The 22,158-nt window shown below is 45.4% G+C and overlaps 1 protein-coding gene across 2 annotated transcripts in view; it reads right to left on the reverse strand.

Moving 5' to 3' along the window:
* Positions 1 to 22,158, reverse strand: part of dpr6 (defective proboscis extension response 6) — a 91,487-nt gene that overhangs the window by 10,309 nt on the left and 59,020 nt on the right. For both annotated transcript variants that reach the window (XM_089258940.1, XM_018100781.3), the window contains exons 4-6: positions 20,575 to 20,785; positions 19,785 to 19,912; positions 16,069 to 16,237 (exon numbers count right to left, since the gene is read on the reverse strand). In XM_089258940.1, coding sequence (XP_089115066.1) covers positions 16,069 to 16,237; positions 19,785 to 19,912; positions 20,575 to 20,785 — 508 coding nt within the window. The remainder of the gene's footprint in view (positions 1 to 16,068; positions 16,238 to 19,784; positions 19,913 to 20,574; positions 20,786 to 22,158) is intronic.

The raw sequence follows: 22,158 nt of genomic DNA on the forward strand, positions 1-22,158 counted from the left end.
TGCTCGAGGTGGCCAATGGCAGGCAGCGTGTAAGTGGCAGACATGCAGGAATTGGAGGAGCCGGGAAAGGGGAAGGGGAAGGGGCAGACGACAGGCGACAGTGTACAGGCTACAGGCTTGTCTAACAGTGAAACGTGCAGTATACATATGCCATTGCAGGCGCCATTGCGGAGCACCTCAAATATTATTACCGGCATTTTCACAGATATTGTCGTGTGCATGAAATGAGACTCGACACTCGGCAGCTACCTTTCAGCTCCGCCCACTCTGGCCACTGGCATGTTAACTGAACATGTATTAAAGCCAACTTCAAGCGAAATGCTGTTAAAAAGTTTGCAGCGCAGCAAATAAAAATCTGAGAGTAGCGCCCAAGCAACTTTAATCCAATTTCAAGTAACCGACTCGCAAAATGAGTTTGCCGCACTTGAATAACGGCAGCGAGGGGGGGGGGGGGGGGGGGGGGGGCGGCCGAACGGGGATGCAGTAACAAATAAAATAAGGGCGAAACAGAAAAGAGTTGTGCGGTTAAAGCGCTTGTAAAGCGATGACATATTTTCGCGCAGTTCTTGTTGTGGCATTAAAAATGCAGCAACATAATAAAATATCACGTATACGCAGCAAAGTACGGCAAAAATGTTGAAATACAATTACGAGCAAGCCAACCAACATGGATACATGTGTGTGTGTGTGTCTGGGTGTGCGTATTGCATGCCACATAAAGAAACATGAGTATTTTTTATTTAATTTTACTGCAATTGCAGTTGTTGTTGTTGTTGTTGTTGTTGCAGCTGCTTTGTTCTGTTTGCAGCGCACTTGAAAGTTGTGCGGCGCATGCAGCCGAGCGCTTAATTTGCAACATTTCTTTTGTTACAAGCAGCAGGCGCAACAACATGTCGCCACCACGCCTCTTCGGGCGGCCCCCAACCACAGCTCGCACATTGTAAATAAGATGTAATAATTTTAAAAACCATCAACAGAACCAAACAAAAACCAAGCTCGAGGAGCTCGAAGTAGACACAAAAAAGAAAAGGAAAAAAAGAAGCCAGCTAGCTGGGTGGTTAGGTGGGCTGGCAGCCCTAACTTGTTGTATGCGCTCGGCTTGCATAAATGTCTGGGTACAACAAAAACCTATTAAGCTGCCTGTGACAGCCAGCTTAAATGGGGGCTGCGGAGGCGTGGGTGTGTCTCCGGCTGGAGGAACTTGTACCCATCATCATTGGCACAAAAAGCGCAACGTCGCATGTTGCAATTGACAGCAGCAAGACGTAGCAGCAGCTGCAGCTGCATGCAACACAAAAGCAACCAGACAAGCGAAATAATGCACACACACTAACACACACACATACACCCACTCACACACACACACACACACACACACAGTGAGATGCTTGCCTAAGGCTTCTGGCAGCTGCTGTTGCTTCTTACGCTCTTGGCCAAAAAACCATTTTGTAATTAAGTGCTGCCGGCAAAGTGTTGCCCCTTCTATATATATATCTATATATATGTGAGTGTGTGAGTGTCTAGTTATTGGTGGCATGTAATGAGCGTAAACTACGCGCTGCCCAGCTAGCAGCTAGCAGCTAGCAGCTAGCAGCTTCCGGGTAGTGCAGTCAGCTTTCCTCATTGGGGCGTGGTCGTGTTGATGGCCCTCAGCCATGTTAGCGCATTTGTTTGTTTACTCAAGTTTGGCCAAAACGTGCGATTTTATGCTGCAGCTGCAATAATTTTTTGCAACTTTAAATTAGAAATTCCTCGAACAGCAACTGCAACAGCAATAGCAACAGAAACAGCAACAGAGAGTAAAAAATAACTTGATATAAGATAGAAAAAGCACGCACTCGTATCATTACGTGTAGAGTAATATCCAAGAGAGCTTAGCGTTTAATTATAAAAGTTTTCTCTAACATTTTCAAAGTTCTTTGAATTTATTTGAGGCAATGGATCCACGCAGCATCGGGCAATATTTTCCGAGCTCATTTTTGTTGGAATTGGCATTGAGCAATAGGTAAATCGATATACGAAATAACAATTTGATACGAAAAGCCAGTTGGAAGAAAACAACAGAGCCGTAAAGTGAAAGAAAAATAAAGAAAAAGAGAGTGGGGCGAGCATTGCATTTGCGTTGCATTTATCAACAGCAATTTCAACTGCAATCAACCAAACGACATTTATGCGAAATGGAGTACAATTCAAGGCGGCAGCAGCAGGAAGAGAGCCATCGGACAGATGAGGACGACAGATGATGCTGCATATATGAAGTTTTGATATGGACAGTGCACGTTATGCTCATATCTGGACGAGGCATCAGTTGCGAGCTCTAGACAATCAACATGGCTTCTCACAGTCGGTGCAGCTGTGATAACTTTTAACTTTGCAATTGCAGCCAAATCGATGCACCATTTGGCATTTGCAATTTCCAAAATAAAGTAACAAGCCATGCAATGCTTTTGTGCTTCACATTCAAGATTTCTTGTGGCCAGTCCTAAAAGTGCTTGCAAATTTAATTTTGCAATAGATTGTAAGCTCAAATTGGTTTTGCTGCGAAACAAAAATATTTAGCTATTGTTTGTGGCTGATGAATGTCTTTAGAGCTATTGAAGCAGAGCTTTGTGGCTTGATCCTAATGCAACATGTAAACTCAGTGCGAACCTTTACAGCTGTGGACTTTCTTGCTACGAATCGTATAGCAACTGATCTTGTTTTTTGTTTTATCTGAAATGTAAAAGGTGTGGAGCCAATCATGAAGTAGATTCAAGATCAACTGTAGCTCGATTCCTTCACTCCTATTTTCGATTACTATAACAAATAAAATTTGGCAATCGAACTAAAATTTATACATACACATGAAACATTCTTTACGTTTTAAAAAAGAGCTAAATTAAATTTAAAAATTTAAAAAAAAAAAAAGAAAAAGCGGGTCAAAGCTTCTAGCAAATTACTGTGAGATATTGGCAAGTAACTTTCTACAGAAACTTTTCGTTTTTTAAGCCAACTGCAAGGGCTTATGGCACAAGCAGGCACACACCTAGATACACACACACACACACACACACACTCACCCATACCCATACACCCACACACATTTAGATAAACGATGTAAAAAGTAGCAGCGCGTTTTTTAGTCAGCGCGAAACGTTTATTTTCAATTTGCTACCGTATTATATTCACACACACACAGACACACACGCTCAGTGAGAGAGAAAGAATGAGACAGAGAGCAAAGCTATTGCTGGGCTAAGGCTAAGCCGTTGTTTTTAGTCTTTGGCTATATTTTAAGGTTATGCTGTAGCCGCCTCGGGCGGAGGCAGATGGTCGTGTCCCTTCGGGTGTTTGGGCCAAATGTTAAGCAGCTTAGCAAAGCGCTGCCAGGCGACATAAATTAAAATGGCCAACGGTTTTTTGCTGCATATGCAATCTCCTACATATTCACACACACACACATACACACTTACCAAAAGGTAACACCTACATTTTTGGCCATTTTGCTTGTTTCTCGTTTTGTTCATTTGCGTGGCAAACAAATCGCTCGAGCGGCAACAAATTGAGTTTCTTTATGATGTCCCATTTGCCGTGTGCAGGTGTGCGGATCACTTTTTATATGTGTGCCTGGGTGTGTGTGTGTGCGTGTGTGTGTGCTGGCTTTTGGGACAGTTTGTGAAATGATTTTTCATCTTGCCTTTTGGCCCGATGCTGCTGCCGCTGTTGCTGGCGTTGCCATCTGTTTTAGCCCGGTCGAGCAACCCGCCAAGCCGCTGGCAACTAATTTCTTCTATCAATCACAATTAATTATGGCCGAGTGTGTGTGTGTGTGTGTGTGTGTGTAGATGTTGCTTTTAAATGATGTACAGGCTGGCACTTTTTCTTATTAAATTAGGCATGCAAAGGTGCACAGCGGGCAGCGGCAGCGGCTGCGGCTGTGGCGGCAGCAACAGCGACGACTACGACGACGGCGACGGCAACAGTGCCGCCGGGCGCAATTTGTAATTTCACGGTGGCAGCAACTGCAATTGTTGTTGTTGCTGTTGCTGTTGCTGCTGCATGTTTTGCTGCTTAAGCAACACTTGAGAATTAATCGCCGAGCAGGCAAGCAGCAGCAGCGGCACAGCCGGAGAAAAAATTTCCTTGAAAAATAGTTGTAACTAGGGGTAGCGCGAAAAAAAAGAAGAAACAGCGGCAGCAGCAGCAGCCCCAGCGTGTAATGAAGTGAAAATTGTCCTTAAGCATCAATTTGCAGCAGCAACAGCCGAAGCAGCAGCAGCAGTAGCAACTGCCTCGCTGAGGTCCTTCGCGCTGCTGCTGCTGCGACTGCCGTTGCCGTTGCCGTTGCGTTCTTATAATTTGATGCTTGGCGATGCGCGATAAATATAATTTGTTGCACGTCATGTGTATTAACTTCTTGCAGACACTGTCTGCGCATCACTGCCAGCCTCGAAGAATGTCAACGAGGCGTGGTCACGCCTCTGGGACACAGCTGCGTATCCATTATGTAGCTATTTACACACGCCCAGGCATGCCCAATGGGTTGCGTGTGTGTGTGTGCTGACCACCACGCCCACAATTTGTAATTAAAATTGCATAGCAAAATTGATTATGTGTAAGAATAAGTATGTGTGTGTGTGTGTGTAAACAATGTTAGTTTTTGTAATTCCCAGTGCGGCGGCAAAGTGCGGCAAGTGGAAATTTTTAATTAAAAGCAAATGCTTTTAAGTTTAAGTAAATTTTTTTAGTGTGGCACGCAGCAGTAGCAGCTATAGCTGCAGCAATAACAGTAGCCGTTGCTTTAAATGGCAGCTCGACTCTTAGCGTGCAGCTTTTATCTACAGTTGGTGGGGCAACCTTCAATTAGCCAGCTGACCGTCAAATCTAGTTTTCACTTTTCAATGGGCCCATGGCCGAGTGGCGTGGCGAGTGCACAAATTCGGGTTTCTCTGCTTTAAAAGGCTCTCTCGGCAACTGACGTTGAAATAAATTCATTTTGCAGCTCGGTGTCCGATATCCAGTCAAAAAAGTAAGATTGCAGGCATCGACGTCCAGCCCCAACGCTCGTCCCGACAGACACAACAAAGTGTTAACAAATACACAGCTTAGTAAGCAAAAACATAAACATTTGTTTATCCAACAATACGTCACGTAAAACAATGAACTATGACCCGCCTACTCCCTAACAAAAAAATGAACTGAACAAAAACTGAGCGAAAGCGCAGCTAAAAAACATTTTGCGATTTTCCATGTTTCAATTTTGAATATGCTCGCGGAAGTTGTTGTTGTTGTTGTTGTTTGGTTGTTGTTTTGGGATTGTGACTACACAACGATAGGGAAAATTGCTGAAAACGGTTGTGCTAGGGTAAAAATGGAAAAAAATTGCAGGAGTAATGGGGACAGGGGTCCCTGGGGTTTTTAATAGACAGCGTACAAACAACAAGTAGGGTCTGGGTTAACTAAATGAAAGGCATTTTCCTGTTTTTGTTTTGTGAATCAACCAACAAATTGGCGTCAAAATTGATTAAAGCCAAACAACACAGCGCAAAGTTAAGTGTGAACATAAAAATGAAACAAAAATACCTAAAAATATCCGTTAAAAAATCATTGTAATACAACCATTTATTTAGAGCGACGTTACACAATCTACGGCGAGATAAGCGCTGTCTTAGCCTCTGTTTACCAAGTGAAATAAATGGAAATTGCGATGATGATACATAGAGTGTGAAAGTGGGCATATCAGGGGTGTACCGAGAATAACTAGAAGATATATTGAATATACATATATGATATAGTGGAAAGGAATCTAGTTGATACACTCATCAGCATTAGGCAATGCCACATGAGCGTAATTTGTAACGCAATGCATAAGCTCTAGTGCATATGCATAATTACGTATACGTAATATTTAGCCAAAGCCTAATTGATTTGGTAGTCCGATTGGTGGTAATAAAATAACAGTTACCCATGCGATAACGCATACTAAATAAGCAATATGTGAATTTATGCGCTGTTGTTGTTGTTGCTGTTGTTGTGGCGCCGCCAACTGCAGCGAAATGGACGCTTGAGAGGGTCGTAATTGAATTGCGACAGCTAAATTGGTGTTTAATTAATAAACGAAATGCAATTTTTGGCAATAACAGCACTCAAAACAGACACACAAGGGCCAAGTCTGCCAGACAAATTACCATTTAGCACACACACACACACACACACATGTCGACTGACAGAAAGAGATAGAGACAGAGAGATAGTGAGAGAGAAGTCTGTAGTTGGCACATGTCAAAATGGCAAATTCTCTAACGGACTCTCGCTCCGCTTGAAATAATCAAAATGTCCAAGAAGTGAATATGTCACCTAGGGTGAATCGTCTCCACGAAACGCCACACAGCAGGTGGGCAACAGAGGCAGAGGAGGACATAAGCTGCTGGCCCCAGGCCAAAGGCAAGGTGACATACGCAAATATTAAACAAACACAGAAAAAGAAGCTGCACAGGAATTTCAAAGAGATCAAGGAGAGTTTATATCAATTATCACACAAAAATTCTAAATATCCAAGAGAAATGAAGATTTCTTTTCTTTATTAAATCAAAGAATATTTCGTGCATCAATTAGGTTTGAACAGGAAATGTTTGGTAAATAATTTCGATTATTTCTTCGAGTGTATCCCTGGGGCTAGGTTTATGTTGTGTAATGTCATGAATTTGTAAAGAAATGTTGTGTGCTTAGTTTTGCATCTTAGTTATAGAGTATAAAAATCCTTTTCTTTTGGCAGAGCACTGAGAGAATGACAAATGGGCAAACGCATCTTTACTTTGTAGTTACACACACACACACACACACACATACACACACCCTTCGTAATGCTACTCAATTTGTAATACGTAGCAAGGGCTAACGCATAAACATAGCTGCTGGCAGCTAGAGATTGAAGCCATTGAGTCGAAGCTGTCATTTGGAGGCGAACGGAAATGCCTGTGCAAACGGAAGTCGAATTGCTCGACTAGCCCGGACACGGTTAGGGCAACCAGTCTCCCGGTCGCCCACAGTCACCCGGCATGCGGCATGCGGCATGTGCTAGGTGGTACGTTGGGCTTTGGCCTTTGGCCATGCCAGTGACATTTACTATACACTTCAGCTCACTTGATGCTTGACTGAATGATTGATACGCTTTATTCGCATTCACAGTAAGCGACAAAAAAGAGAAAACGAAACATAACGGAAAAAAATGCTTGATTTTCAAATCACATTCGTGAATATCTCCCACGGGTACGACGACTGGCTGCCGCGCTGCCGCGCCACGGCATTGACTGACATTAATGCTAAAGCCAACATTATGCCACTGAATGCCATGTAACCAACACCAACAACCGACATCAGTCGCAATCACGCTCGCCCTCGCGTCGCCGCAGTCCAGATACCACAGTTGTTGCTTTTGCCACATGTCAAGTGACAAATTTGGAAATGACAAAATGCTCGTTGGCGACGGACTCCGGCCCGTGCAGAGTGGACGTGGCCTGCGCGATCTATCGCATTGGCGAGCAAACCCAACCGAACCGAACCGAAGATAATTGAATTTTTTGGCATTTTAGTGTGCTGGCTGATGCTATGAGTTGTCATAATTGAGTTTCACTGTATGCCGCGCCTCGCCGCACCGCACCGCATCGCAGTGGTGCAACTGGAATGCGAGTGCATAGAAATGAAGGTGAGCCGCTGCTTAATGCTGCCAATACTGAAAATGCAGAGGCATCGGGCTACGCCCGGGCTCTGGCATCCACAGTTTGCGAGACAAAAATTGCAAAAATGAAATTTTTAATTAAATTTTGAATATCCGCTTTGGCCGTACCGGAATGAGTTCACCTGTGTGTATATTTTTGAATCGTGTTGTTCTCAGTTATCAGCTTGGGGTCAAATGGCTGTGACACATGAACTGCGGCATGGGCGACACACCCACAGACACACACGCCTACCCACACACATTTGTATATGTAACACACTCGTAAGTGCGCACTGTTGGGGGTATATTAAGAGCAGATTTCAATTGAAAATTCAAACTTATAGAGAGAGCTGATTGTAGCAAGTGGAGCAAATGGAGACTGGGCAAGGTAGAGGCAGAATGGGAGAGGGAGAATGGCAGAGAGCGAGGGTGGGCTGTGTGCCAGTGTGCCGGAGAGCTGCTTTACAGCTTATATCCTTTGAGATTAGCTAGGGCAAATTGCAAGCGCTCTGTTTCGCTTTGCTTTGCTTTACTTTACTTTCTTGTTGTTGTTGGCAGCGCAGTGACCTACTGGCTCTCGATTAGTTTGTTCGCCCGTCACGCTGGCTCCAGTCAGCTGCGAGCGTGTTTGAGCTCTCCTGGCAACTGCAACGCTTTAATGGCCGAACTGAACGGCCCACTTGATTAGAGTGAAATATATATTTGAATAATTTAAACTTATGAATGGCAACTTAGCCAACGCACGCACGGATTCCTATAATCCATTTTAATGAACCACTTCGAAAGTAATCCGTGATAGTGGTGCATAATATACGGATTATAATAATTAGGCAGTCGACCGTAAATATATTTTGCCTCACACACACACGCCTACATATACTGATGTATATACACCTGTGTCCATTTATAGAGTGGATAAATTTTATATTGTATCTGGCTGCACATAATAAATCTGTGCAAATTTGATATATTGAACGTCTTTAGAGAGCGATTAACATAAATAATTAGATTCGAGTCAAGTCTCACAGCGGACAGACTGTTTTTAGTTAAACAGCAAACTGCCTTTGTTCGACCTAAAAACATGAGCACACACAGCCAGCCACACCCACACATATATATATACACACACACACTCACATTCATACGCTAGCTGGCAAGAACAATACGTTTTTCCATGAAATTAGCTTTTGGCATAAATCTTTTGTAAATATACGAGCCTGGTCGGCGGTGCGGGCCGTTCGGCCGGAGCTCTGGCTCTGCAAATGCGTCGTCCAGCAGCTAGTTGGCCAGGCTAAGGTCAGTGCTGGCTGTGGCCAGGTGTATACATGTCCCTGCCTGGCCATAGAGCTGCTTGTTTGTAGTTTAAGTAGCCGTAGTTTATCCATTCCCATACGTATGTGGATACGTGTGTGTGTGTGTGGCTGTGCCTCTCTGTATGTTGGGCAGTTGCACTGCTAGAAACTGCCCCGGGGCCAAAATTAATCTCACAAAAAGTGCCAAAGTAAAAAGCCAAAGGAGCCAACCACAACACATACAAACAAGGTATGTGTTTAATAAGCAGTGTGTGTGTGTCAACCAAACACACTCTGCCTTTGTGTGTGTGCTGAAGTAATTTATCAGTAAATTAAGCAATTTATTTTATTTATTCCATTACGTAAATCATGCAATTTGTGCTCGATTCCGTCATAGACCGAAAAAATGTGCCAACGGCAGCGATTTCTGGTCAGGATTTACATGCCATTTGCCACAGTCCATGAACCACCCATCACCCATCACCCATCGCCCACTCGGTTGTATTAGCCAAGTTGTTTTTACCTACCCAGCTACACGCTTTGCCAATTTTATTAAAATCACTTCATACAGAAGCTGGCGCTGAAAGAGGCTCGGCTGCTGTGAAGGCTGGCTGCCAGGAGGTGTTGGTTGCCCCATTGAGGCACGCAGTGCGGCCATAAAAGCAAACATAATGAGTGCCACGCCCCGACCCACTACACCACCCACACTACACGCACGCTTCACACAAGTTGCCTGCAAAATGTATGAATCTAATAAACAAAAGCCGTATATTATTAGCTGCGGATTTATGCCAGTGTGTGCGTGAGGGTATGCGTGTGTCTGTGTGTGTGTGTGCAAGCGTGCGTGTGCTATGAAGGAGTTGGTTAGACTAGCTGCGGCTTTCAGTGGCTCGTTGAACACGGCCCGAATTAAGTTAGACAGCAATCTCCCAGGATTGACTTCATATGAACAGCGGGAGGAAGCGGCGGTGGCCTAGGCAGCTTGACTGTGGCATAGGCGCTCACGGCTATGTTATCATAACTTGTGGCCAAAGTTTTTAGCCAGAGCTTCTGCAGTGCATGATACACTCAAAGAAAACATGATAGCATGCTAAGATAGTATTTACTGTTTACAATAAGTTGGCAGAAGGGAAGCAGAGTCTAAGTTTGGATATGCAAAGCGTAATATGATTAAATTTAAAGCCATAAGCCAGCTCTGCTTTATAATTATCCATATTATTCCAGGAATTCGTGTTTCTTAGCCTCTTTTCCTCAAGTAATTCAATTTCAATTGATTGCTTTAAATTCCTGCATATTTAACCCACGCTTCAACTTAGCTTCCGCCACTGGAATAATCCCCCACTTTTGGGCTCAAGCCTCAGCTCCTTCATTGTAGGTCCATTTGTCGTAATTAATTAATAACTCAACGGGATTTTAAAATACACTGTATGCCATCGTATTTCGCTCGCCATTCGAAATTCCAATGCAGCAATGTAATTAAAATGGATTTCCTCACATTCCACAGTCCACACACTCCTTTGGCTCGGTTCTTATCCCAGTCCCAGAGCCAATTTGCTCAGCTATCAGGTGGCGCACATCTGAATTAAAGTGCAGCTGCTCTCGGGCAGTGTATTTCTTATTTGGCGTCTATCAACACGGAGGCATCTGAGTCATTTAAATATACACGCACACAACGCAATGCGACTCTGATGCTTTGATGCTGATGCTGGAGCTAAGTGCTGAACGAAGTTTAGTTGTCTCTAGATCAGCTAGCTGGAACATGCCGTTATTTGGCCCAGGAGATGTAGCCACGTGAGCTGACACTGGGGCACACACAGGAAGTGTTGAATTTGTACGTGTGTGTGTGTGCGTGCGTGTGTTTATTACCTGTGCATGCATGTATGCCAACTGGAAGTTGTAGTGTAAATACTAATGGAGCCAAAGTTACGTTTGCTGCAGATAAAAGGATGTTGGCCAGTTGGCTCCCAACCGGAGTGGAGCGGAACGGGCCTGAGCTCACACAACGACATTTGTACACGTACACACGATTAGATAGAACGACAACATAGTCGTAGTCGAAGTCGTAGTCGTAGTCATAGTGGCAATCCTTAAGCGTCGCACAGGACATGCACCTTATTTTGGACTGCGACCTCCCCTCCCACACAGCCACTGGCCACTCACACGCTCACCCACACGCCCACACACACTGGGGCAAACAATGAAGCGAAATTTTTGCGCTCTGGCATCCTTAAGGCGAAATGTAATTTCCTGTGACAAAATACAAAGCTAATCCCCACACAGAGAGACACACACACACACACATACCGAGACAAGGTTGCAAGCGAAGCTAAAGTTGGCCAAAGGATTTGTGTGTTTGGCCGTGTGGCTCAAGTGTAGCAGCCAGTGACTTCGATACGTGCAGCGAGCCATGAGAGCTGGACTGACTGCTGTACTCCTCCTGCTGATGCTGCTCCTCCTGCTGAGGCTGCTGCTGCTTGCCGTGAGTCCGTTGTCTTAGTAGGCAGGTCAAGGCTTTGCGGCTCCGATGGCTCCTTGGCATTTGGCATTTGATGAGCGTGGCGAGCCCTTGGTCTTATTGCAGGTGCTGCAGTAGTAGCTGGAGTGGCTCTTAAGCCAGGACACAGGAAACGCTGTGCGACAACAAAAGCGCTACACAAATAGCCAAGGAATTTCAAACTGACAAAAATAAATCGAAAGTTGAACTTTTGTTGTTGCTGGCTGGGGCAGCGGCAGCGGCAGCGGCAGCAGCAGCTGGCAGGACATTTGTTCTGGGTCTGATTGCCATCGAATGTTATATGTATTCGGTCAGGGGCTTTCGTTTGATTTCTCAAGTGTAAACTACGCCCCGGCAAAGACTTTATGCCCTGTCACACAAATATCAATATGAAATCGAGCGAGGATCCCAGCTTACAAATAACCGCAACAGCTGCCACATGCGCCAAACTACTAAAATAGCAAGGACATTAATTGAATGGAGCACGCACTATGCCAACAGGCAGGAGCAGGCAGCAAAAATGCCGTGCTGCAAGTTTTCATTATGCTCAATTTGAAGCCAAATTGAAGAGCCGTCACAGCGATTTAAGCGAGTGAAAGCAAGCGCTAACTGAATTCAACAGTCGATTGCCCGCATACACCCTCACCTGTTGTTGTTTGCGAGCCAGACAGGTGGCCCGACCAACGCACAGTGGTTGGCAACTCCATTTAATCACGCAATTCAAACGGCATTGAAAAACTTTTTGTTTATTTTGCGCTTCATTAAAATGTCGATGTTGTTTTTTGTTTGCGGTTCCAGCTTTAGTTAAAGCCATTTTGGACTAGTTGTGAATCTATTTGCATAGCATTCGCCAAACAAACAACAAACGCAAATAAATCTCATATAATCACTAGAGAAAAGTTTTTGAATTATGCTTAAAAACCCATTAGAAATTAGGCGAACCACTTTATTTTAATGGAAAAAATGTTGCAGCTTGCGAATCCAGTCAAAATCAGATTAAGAACGATTCAATGAACACAAATTAAATATAGTAAGTAAATATGCTGGGAATTTTGAGCAAAAGGCAAAGAAATTGAATCAGAAAATATTTCGCAGGGCAGCCTTGCAACGGTTATTTAAAAATGCGCAAGAAACTCGGTTAAGCTTGATCGATAGTGAATAGAAATGCGCCTGTGTAGCACAGTGTAAGAAGCAACGAGAGACCTTTGCAGCTCACGAGCAGCATTTGAATTCAAACGGCAAAGCTCTACACGCAGATTGACTGCAAATGAAACAGCTGCAGGCTAACTTGGCTGAGCCAGACGGACATGAGAGAGAGAGAGAGAGATAGGTAGGGTGGTTAGCTAGAGAGAGAGAGATAGGTAGTGAGTGACGTAGATAGGTTGTCAGTTGGCCATTTCCATACTATTGATACGCTTGCATGCATTGGCTTTGTGTCAACGGTTCAATACGCTCCACTCCATGCGAACGCTACGCATAACTTTGTGGGTCAATAAGCGTGTAGCATGCCTCACGACTCCCAAAAATGCCATAACGTTCGCTGTCTGTTGGCCCCTTCAATCTATCTCTCTCTCTCTCTCTGTCTCTCCCCTCTGTTTTCCTATCTGTTGCAGTTTGTTATGCCAACTGCGTAGTGACATGAACGGCATGTGTGTATGCGTATGTGTTAGTCATGGCTAACAAGTTAGGCCACGTCCACGTTGCACGTTGGTCAAAGAGAAGGCTCCGTTTTGTTTGCCTGTCACAACTTGTGGGTTGCCCTTGTCGTGCCCCTTCTTCTGCCTTCCCCCATGTTGCTTCTGTTGTTGTTGTTGTTTTTGCTGCTGTCGCTACTGATGCCATTAACGCGTGAATTGTAGTGGCTGTCAGCAATCGCAGCCACATTGTTACCCAAAAATCCATACACCCACACGCACAAAGAGAGAGAGAGAGAGAGGTACAGAGAGAGAGAGAGAGAGTCATCCCCCACTACTGTGGACCAGCTTTTGAGGGTTAGCCAGATTTTGCTGTTGTTAGTCATCGACTTAGCCATGAAATGCCATTGGTTGTGGTGTCAATCAAGAGGACAGCAACAGCAGCAACAGAAGCAGCAACATCAACAGCAACAGCAACAAGAGATAACATCGCACGTTTGGCATACAAAATTTGCATATTTGAATAGAGTATTATTATTTTTTTTTTTATTAGAAAAGTCTTGGCTGGCTCTGCATATATTAATATGAAAATTAAATAAAAATCTTTAAATTACATTTTTCTATTTCATATCTGATGTAGCTGAACGCAAACTTAAAACTGTCTGAAGCTACACAGATATGACTGCAGACGGAATAATTTTAAAATTCTTCTAAAGGAAAATTGTAATGAAATATTTAGACATGAAATACATTTGGCTATCAAGATAGAAATTACATTTTCATTCAAGTTAATTCGAAATAAGCCTAATCCCAACCTTTAGCTGATAGCTCGGGCAGAGTATATTCATTTCCATGTACTGCGAGTGCATCGAGTATTTTTGTGTGGTATTTGCGATTGGAAGAGTGAAAAGTGTGGCCTGTGGGCCAGGTCGTTTGCACTGCCAGCCACTTCATTATTTTGTTACCGCCCAGCTGCACCTGCAGGCGAGTGGGCAGTGGCAGGAGCAGGACCAAAGGTGAGGGGTGTGGTATAAGTGTGACACTACGTATTTCTATGCATTCATGCATAATGGCTGGCAAACGTTTACAATAGCTGCAGCATGGATTTCCGCACGCTGCCATTTGCGGTCCATTTGCGGCCTGCGGCCAGCCAGGCTGAGGGCTGAAGGCGAGCTGGTCGGCTTTGGTCACCCAGGCGCCGTTAGCATGATTGAAAAACGTGCCAGCTGGGCAGACCGGGGCCGGGCCCGTTCTCATGGCATGGAGGGCATCGAGACTCTAACCTCAGGCCAAGCCCATTGCCAGCTGTGTGCACCGGCTTAAATTGCATGCCATTCTGTGTGCTGTCACTGGCATTGTATTGTTCTGTGGTTTTACTCGATGTTGTTGTTGTTGTTGCTGTTGCTGTTTGTATTTGTGTTGACGTTGCTGTTGTTGCTTTCCCTTCACAATTACGTAATTTATTTTAACTGTGTCAAATCCACGCCAATCGACAGCGATTATACTGGCAAATTGCAACAATTCCTTGCCAGCCATTCCAGGTCCCGATTGCAATTTGTTAACGTCGCTCGCATCCGCATACGATCTCGCCCCAAATGGCCACTACGCCATCAGCCCTGCCACTCACTTGGCTGGCCTGTGGCTGCTGCTCGTCTTCGTCTTCGTCTGTTCGCCATCGTCGTCGCCGTCGTCGTCCTCGCCAATTAACCGCACTGTGCTAATTAATTTGCTCATAATTGATGCGATTATGTGTTTCATTTGTGCCCAAAAACAAGCAACAACTGGCGCCTGGGGCAACATCTATATTGCTGCCCCACATCTTGGCTGCCTCGCTCTCTGCTGCTGTTGCTGCTGCTGCTCTTCTCTGGCCATTTATGCGCTGCAGTTCTTTGCGGCCAGTCCGGGTGGAAATCAAACGAATTGAACAGGCGTCTTGCACAATTTATAGATGTGCGGCGAGCTGGCCAGCTGGCTGCCACAAGATGTCGGAACTGTGCCAAATTGAAAGCGGAAGTCGTGTTTTGTGGCAGCACCACCACCAACAACAACAACAACAGCATTCGCATCCGCCCATTCTGCCTTAAGCTGATTTGTATCTATTGTCTTTGGCCGTTTCAATTGCCGCTTGCCGTCTGGCGGCTGGCGCGCTTAACGCTTGGCACGACTTGCCACTTAGCTCGCGGCAACGTCAATCACATGACAAGTGCATGCAACACCGTCGCACGCAATTGTGACTTCATAAAATGACCCACCGTTGCGGTTGCCGCTGTGCTGTCATGGATCTATATGCACCGTTGCCCATGGCCCTGGGCCCAAAAACATTGTGTGTCCATTGCGGCCCCCTCTCGTCCCGGCCCTACGCCTCTGCGCCATTGGAAATTGCGCACAAATTTGCTAAAATGCCAAAAACATCAGCGACAGAGGCATGCAGCATGACAACAGCTGCCTCGGCTGCTACTTCATGCCACTTCATGTAAAGTGTTTACCGCTTTCAATGCGGGCTTCTGAATACCCTCTAATCGAGTAACAAAAAGAAAAATGTTTAAATATGTAAAATATAATGATAACAGAGAGTCTGCAGCTGGGATAGTCTTGTCTTTAAGCCATTCGATAGTTTTCGCTAATAAGCCCCATCTTTGTGCAATCACTGTATCGCATATATGCCAAGGTAATCAATCACTTTGCAGCACTCACACAACGTTTATAGTCAGTCGCACACATCCCACACTGTGCCAGGCTTTGCTGTGCTGTTACGAGCGGCGCCTAGAAGCATGCAACACTTTTTTCTTGCACAGCGCACAGACAGTAGCTGCACGTACATACATTAGCGTTAAAATCTGTGTGAGTGCGTGCGTCTGTGTGTGTGTGTGGGCGGGTGTCGGTGCGTTGGTGTGTGTGAGCTGCACTCACAGCAGTCGTCGTTGTAGTCGGGCTATGTCGGTAGGTACTTACCATTTAGAACATGCACACGCACACTGGCAACATCTGCGTTGGAGGGGGAGCACGAGTATTTGCCGGAATCGGCCAGATCTGCATTCTGTATGAGCAGAAATGAGGTTGTCACATCGCCCTTTTCGGTAATTACCGACACGCCGCCTCTTGATGAATCATAATTAATGACCTGCAAATGGAAGAGCATTACGCCGAGAGGCCCGGTTAGTGAGTGAGTGTAGGCAGAGCAGAGCAGAGCAGGGCAGAGTGGGTGCTCCGCCCGCTCTGAGCAGTCAAACATAATGTGAGAACAATGGCTGAGGAGCAGCAAATGTACTTTTTTTTATGCTGATGGAGAGATGGGTGCTGGCAAATAATAATAAGCGAGTGCCGCTCACTTTGTTTTTTTTTCGAGAGTGTGTTTTTTAACGCGTATGCTTGAATTTCGCATTAAATTTTTGTTGTAATTTTCAAATGCGTGTGACAGCAGTGGGTGGCGGGGCAGCCGACTGTGTGTGTGTGTGGGGAGTGTAGCAACAGCTGCGCTTGACTGACATTACAAATCAGCGACATGTCAGTGAGTCTTGTTTACTGTTCAGTCATCTGCCCCCCTCTGCCCCCTACTTGCTGCTGTCGCCTATCAGATGAAAATGCGTTTAAAATTGCGATTTTAATTGGAATTTGATAACGGCGCGCATGATTAAAGTTGACTTAAAGGCTCTTTAGCTCCCAGGGGAGAGCGAGAGTGACGTGAGCAGACAGCAGACAGCAGACAGAGTGGGCGCCACTTATAGTTAGTTGGCTGCAAAAATTATGCTAATCAAGTGGGCGAGCGCCTGACTCGGGCTCATTTGGACTAAGAGCTCATTATGACGATGGCCTTTTGTGCGACCGATGGCAACCGCCATCAAAGTCAACTTCATTATCGATTAGGGCATAGGGGGTAAACAGCAGGGCAAGAGTCAAATGTCGACTGTCGTCTGTCGACTTCCAGCAGCCAAATCCAGATGCATGTTGAGTCGGCAAGTGGACCAGATGCTCAAAGCGCTGACAAAAACAAATACCAGAATAATTTACCAGTATCAATACCGATACACGGGGCAAGTTCAGAGAGCAAGGCCAGATTGAACAGAGATAGATAGAGAGAGAATTGACGGAAAAGAGCAGAGCAAGTAGCTGACATTAACACATCATGTCGCTGACAGCGACAAGAAAATGGAGCCAACAACAGAGCCAGAGGAAATGAGCAGCTGTAGTATATTAGCAGCGCTCCATTGGCTGACAGAGCGGGCTGGAGGGGCAGTGTGGCATTGTGGACGCGGGGGCGGCGGGCGCATAATTTGCTGTCTAATCTCAACTAATCGACGGCATTTGCAATAATATGAAAAATGAAAGAAAAGTTGGCGTCGCCGATAATGATGACGATAGGGAAACGTACATGCAGCTGTTTCTATGGCCACGGTTAAAGCATACGGCGTATGGCTGTAGGTATGAAACTGTGGATAGACACATAAAAAAAAATAAAAAAAACAATGACAATGCCCGAAACTTTGGCTTAACAACTTTTGCACAGGCAAGTAAAAAGTTTGCCTATCGGCGCGAATCGGGGCAGGGAGCAGATGAAGGGGCCGGGGAGGGTGGCAACTAACAAAAGTCTGGTTGCCATTATAGTCCATTGCTGTCGGCGCTATCAGCATAAATTTCGTATTTGTATTATAATGCCTGTGGTTGTAGTTGTTTTTTTGTTGCTGTTGCTGCTATTGTTCAGCGCAAATTGGTTAATGAAAGCGACGGCTTACCCTGACAGACATGCTGTCAGGCAGACAGACAGACAGACAGACAGACAGACGAGCTGACATACTGGTAAATGCCAAACGGCAACTGACACCGCCCTCCCCACTGTCCACGTGAATTGGAATAATATTTTGCTACAGAAGCGGCTGCATCAAAAATTTACAATTTTACTACCCCATTGGAGAGCTGCAGATGTTTGGAGCACACACACAACAGAACAGAGGCAAATAAAAGTAAAATACTAAAAATGCGCATATATCCGATTTATGTGGCACTTGGCAGCACAATAATCGAGCATAACAAAAAACCAAAGCAGTTAAATGTACATAAAAGTCTGTCCTGCTGTCGGAACAGCAGCTGCCAGTGCACTGGTGCCGAGGCTGACAGCCAGCTAATAGCTGGCTAAGTCCACTCAACAGTTCAGGAAACTTTCGCCGACCGCACACTTAAGCGCTCTGCATATTACAAGTGCTGACAGCGAGGGCCGCTCGAGAAGTTACAGCGTAAGCTGGACTTAAGCTTAGTTTTAATTACTCCATGACCATGTCATAATGCGCAGCCAACTTATGGCCGACCCTCGTTGCGGACGGACATATGCCAGAAGCCAATGCGGAAACGCCAGCGAAGCAAGGGAAGCGAGAGTCAGGCGAGCCAACACCGAGAGAGGAAATATGTAACACGTTAATTACAATTAGCGAGCGGATGTGCGCGAACGAAAAAAGTGTTGCATACATTTAAGCGCAGCGCCTGGCAGCGGCAAGTGCATCAACTAAGTTTATCCATCCATTAAACTAATTAACAGCAAATTTGCATGGATCGTAAATAATCCCTGTGCAGGCTGGGCGAGGACGCTCGACTTGGGCTAAGGTTGTGGCTGCACACACACACCCAACACACATGCCACACCACACACACACACACACTCACACACACTCACATTCTTGTAAGGCCACCTGCCAGAGGCACACAATTGTGGCGCGTGGCTCTGCAAGGATTTTAATTAGAAAATTCCAGAAGTACAAGTGCCAGCCAGAAGTGAGCAGCAGCAGAGGCGGGAGCAGCGGCAGAGGCAGCGGCAGCGGCAGCAGCAGCAACTGCAACAGCAGTTGGCAGCAGGATTTGTGCACTTTTTAACACGTTGCCAGCACAAGCGCCTTCTCTTTGCCTTTGGCCCAAGTCACATTTTCTCTTTTTATTTTTTTTACTCCATTTTTCGTCGCTGTTTCGCTTGGCATTTGCATTGCAATTAGCTGGGCACTATAACGACCACGTCTAGGACTCTCAATCCCTCTCTCTCACTCTCTCTCTGTCTCTCTCTTGCTGTGAGTGACCCTGCTCATGGAGCGCTTTAAGCGCTTTTAATGCCGCGCAATTAGCCAGGCTGTTTATGCTATTTAAATCGCTTGCAACTAACACAACTAATTGTCGGACAACAGGGCGAGGCGACCAAGGATAATGCAACCACCTGGATGAGCAGGCTGTTGTTTTCATGTTTTTCATGTTCAGCTGATATTCGCACTGCAGCGCCATTGACCCACTTTTTGTCCACTTGCCACATGCAACTGTGTTCATTTGCACATTGAAACCACTCGGAAAGTAAAATCAGCGACTGTCACTTTAAATTATGTCATCGGCAGGCAGTGCAGATGCGGTGAAGCGATAACTTTTCTGATTGAAGTTGCAGTGCAGCGATGCCATAGGGCTGAGGCGGGGCAGAAACAAATAATTTATCGGTGAAAATAAATTGTAATTCAATTCTAGCAAGTATGTAATTAAAAATGTGTCTCAGGCATATTTCATTTGTTTTAACAACTAGTTGAACTGTCAGCTAGGCTGACTGTCACATTGGCACATAAAACAGAAAATGATAAAAATAGAATAGGAGAAAAACAAAGAGAAGAAACCAAATTTTCGGTACAATTGTTACAATAAAGTTTAATTACCTCCTCGTGATGGTACCAGAATATGTAGGCCGGCGGCTCGGGGCTGAACTTCACAGTGCAAGTGAGATTTATGGTGCTGCCTTTATCAACATGAAGGTCAGGTCCGCCAAGTATGGTCGCCGTTGGCACTGTCAACAGGAAACACCAATGAAAAACAGCAGACGAGTCACCGAAAAAAATAAAAGTGGAAAGAGAAACGAGATGAGGCTGTGTGTAGAGAGGGGGGTGAGGGGCATAGGAAAAAGAAATGCTGTTAAAACGAGTCAGACACGGGCAAAGCTGACGGGCCGGCCGCATAGGTAGGAGGCTCGAGCTCTGCTAGCCTGGCTGACACTGTAGAATAATAAACTACAAGATAAAATGAAATTATTGTCGTATAAAAAGCAAGTCCTCGACGTTCCATCGCCTTGCCACTCGACATTGTGCCCATTCGCATCCTCATTCTCCGCCTCATCGTCGTGCTCATCCTTATGCTCGGCGTCGTCTTCGTCGCTGCGTCTTTGGGCCGTGCGTGTTGCTCACTCGTTTGCTGTATGTAATTTATTTGCTCAACAACTTTTTTGCTTGCCTTCATGGCGCGAGTGTCCTTTGGCTTTGTTATTTGCGACAAATGGTTGATTTTTTTATTTTATGAAGCCAAAGCGAGAGCCAGAGGCACCGCCGCCGTCCCTGTCGCTGTCCCTGTCGCCGCCAATGTCAATGCCTATGCTGAGCCGATGCTCGCCACACACAAGCGTAATCGTTGTCTTCACCTGCTCAGACTCATGCTCGCACTCGCATTCGTACTCACCGACAACATTTAGACGTACAAAATAACTGCGAACGGGCTGGGTTGATATCTGGCACTCGTACATGCCCGCATCTCGCTTCTGGGCCCATTTTATCTGCAGCGTCCAGTCGTCGGTGTCCTGATGATGTGTGGCCTGAAACCTCTGATCGGACGTGTACGTATAGGAGCCCACTGTCAATATGTGTATGTCCCGATGCCGTATCCAGGATACCTGCATGGAAAAAACGAAAAGCAAGCAAACAAAGATATTGCACGAAATGTCAATCAAATGAAGTACTCGATATCTCAGTGTGGGCAATCCGAGGGGGCAGGAAATGTTTTATGGTCGAAAAGAAACGAAAGCAAAGATAATCGAAACGGGGTGACTTATTTGATCAAGGGGAAATTTTAAATGGATATTGCCCAATGTTTCTCTGCCACTCTGCCATTTCTATAATCGACATACCCCATTCTAGCCGCCAGACAAAAGGCTGGGTATAACAGCCCCAAAATCTTTTTGTTTATGGCCAGAGGTAAAAAGCTGGCATTAAAAATGCAGCAATTGAAAAGCGAATTGCTGTCGCAGTGTAATCAAAATCGAGTGAAATGCGCAAGGGTTTCGCAGGGTTCTTCAATATCCTTTTCTTTTCGGACTGTGTGTGTGTGTGCATGTGTGTGCGTGTGTGAGCCGGATGGATGTCCTTCAGCGATTAATCAGCAGCCATGGCGTATTCTCTCATTGTTAATGGACGCGTATCTCATCCAAGTTGATGGCACACATGACGTATACGCAACGTGAGCTTGTTGTTGCTGCTGCTCCTGCTGCCGCCGTTGTTGTTTGGCTACGGCAAGTTTATGGCCGTGTCGTGGTCCTTGATGAATCTGGGCACGGGCATGCCGAGAGTGCGCTTGAAACAGTTGTTGCTTTTTTGGCTCTTTTGCTGCTGGTGAGTTTTGAGTTGTTTTTAGCTTTGGCTTAATTATAACAAACTTTTTAAGTACTTGCAGCGCTGAGTTACAACTTTGTAAGCTTAATGCTAAACAGCATTGCGCTCTATCTCTCTCTATCTCTCTCTCGCTCTCTCTCTATCTCTGTCTCTGTCGCTGCCTCTGTCTGACACTTGATATGCACAACTTATTAAGTCAAATGCAAATGCAAAATTATCGCAGTTGCCAGTTGCTGTGCTTCAAAAACTTACAAAATGTTGCCTGCAGTTCGCCCCGCACGCGGGGCGTGGCACATTTTGGTGCGTGCGTTTAATTATACGAAATGTTGTTGCACACTAAACAATGACAAGCCTCACACACACATCGAACAAGCCGGAGCCACTTGGCGGACTGTCGCTTCGGCAGCTTTGAGGGACGCATGTGGACCGCAATGAGTGTATAAAAGTGTGAAAAACATGTCGACAAGGGGCTGCCATTAAACAAACATTTTACGCAACAAATTAAAGTGTAATTAACAAGTGCACGCTGTGCTCCATCAGCAACAACAACAACAACAACAACAGCAGCAGCAGCAGCAGCAGCAACTGCAACAAAACACGCATCGCCTGACAATGTCCCAGTGCACGCAGCTCCCCTTTGCCTCAATGCCCAGTCTCT

The sequence above is a fragment of the Drosophila navojoa genome, chromosome 4, assembly GCF_054131105.1.
Source record: "Drosophila navojoa isolate 15081-1374.11 chromosome 4, UAZ_NAV_1.0, whole genome shotgun sequence".
NCBI classification, from domain to species: domain Eukaryota; kingdom Metazoa; phylum Arthropoda; class Insecta; order Diptera; family Drosophilidae; genus Drosophila; species Drosophila navojoa.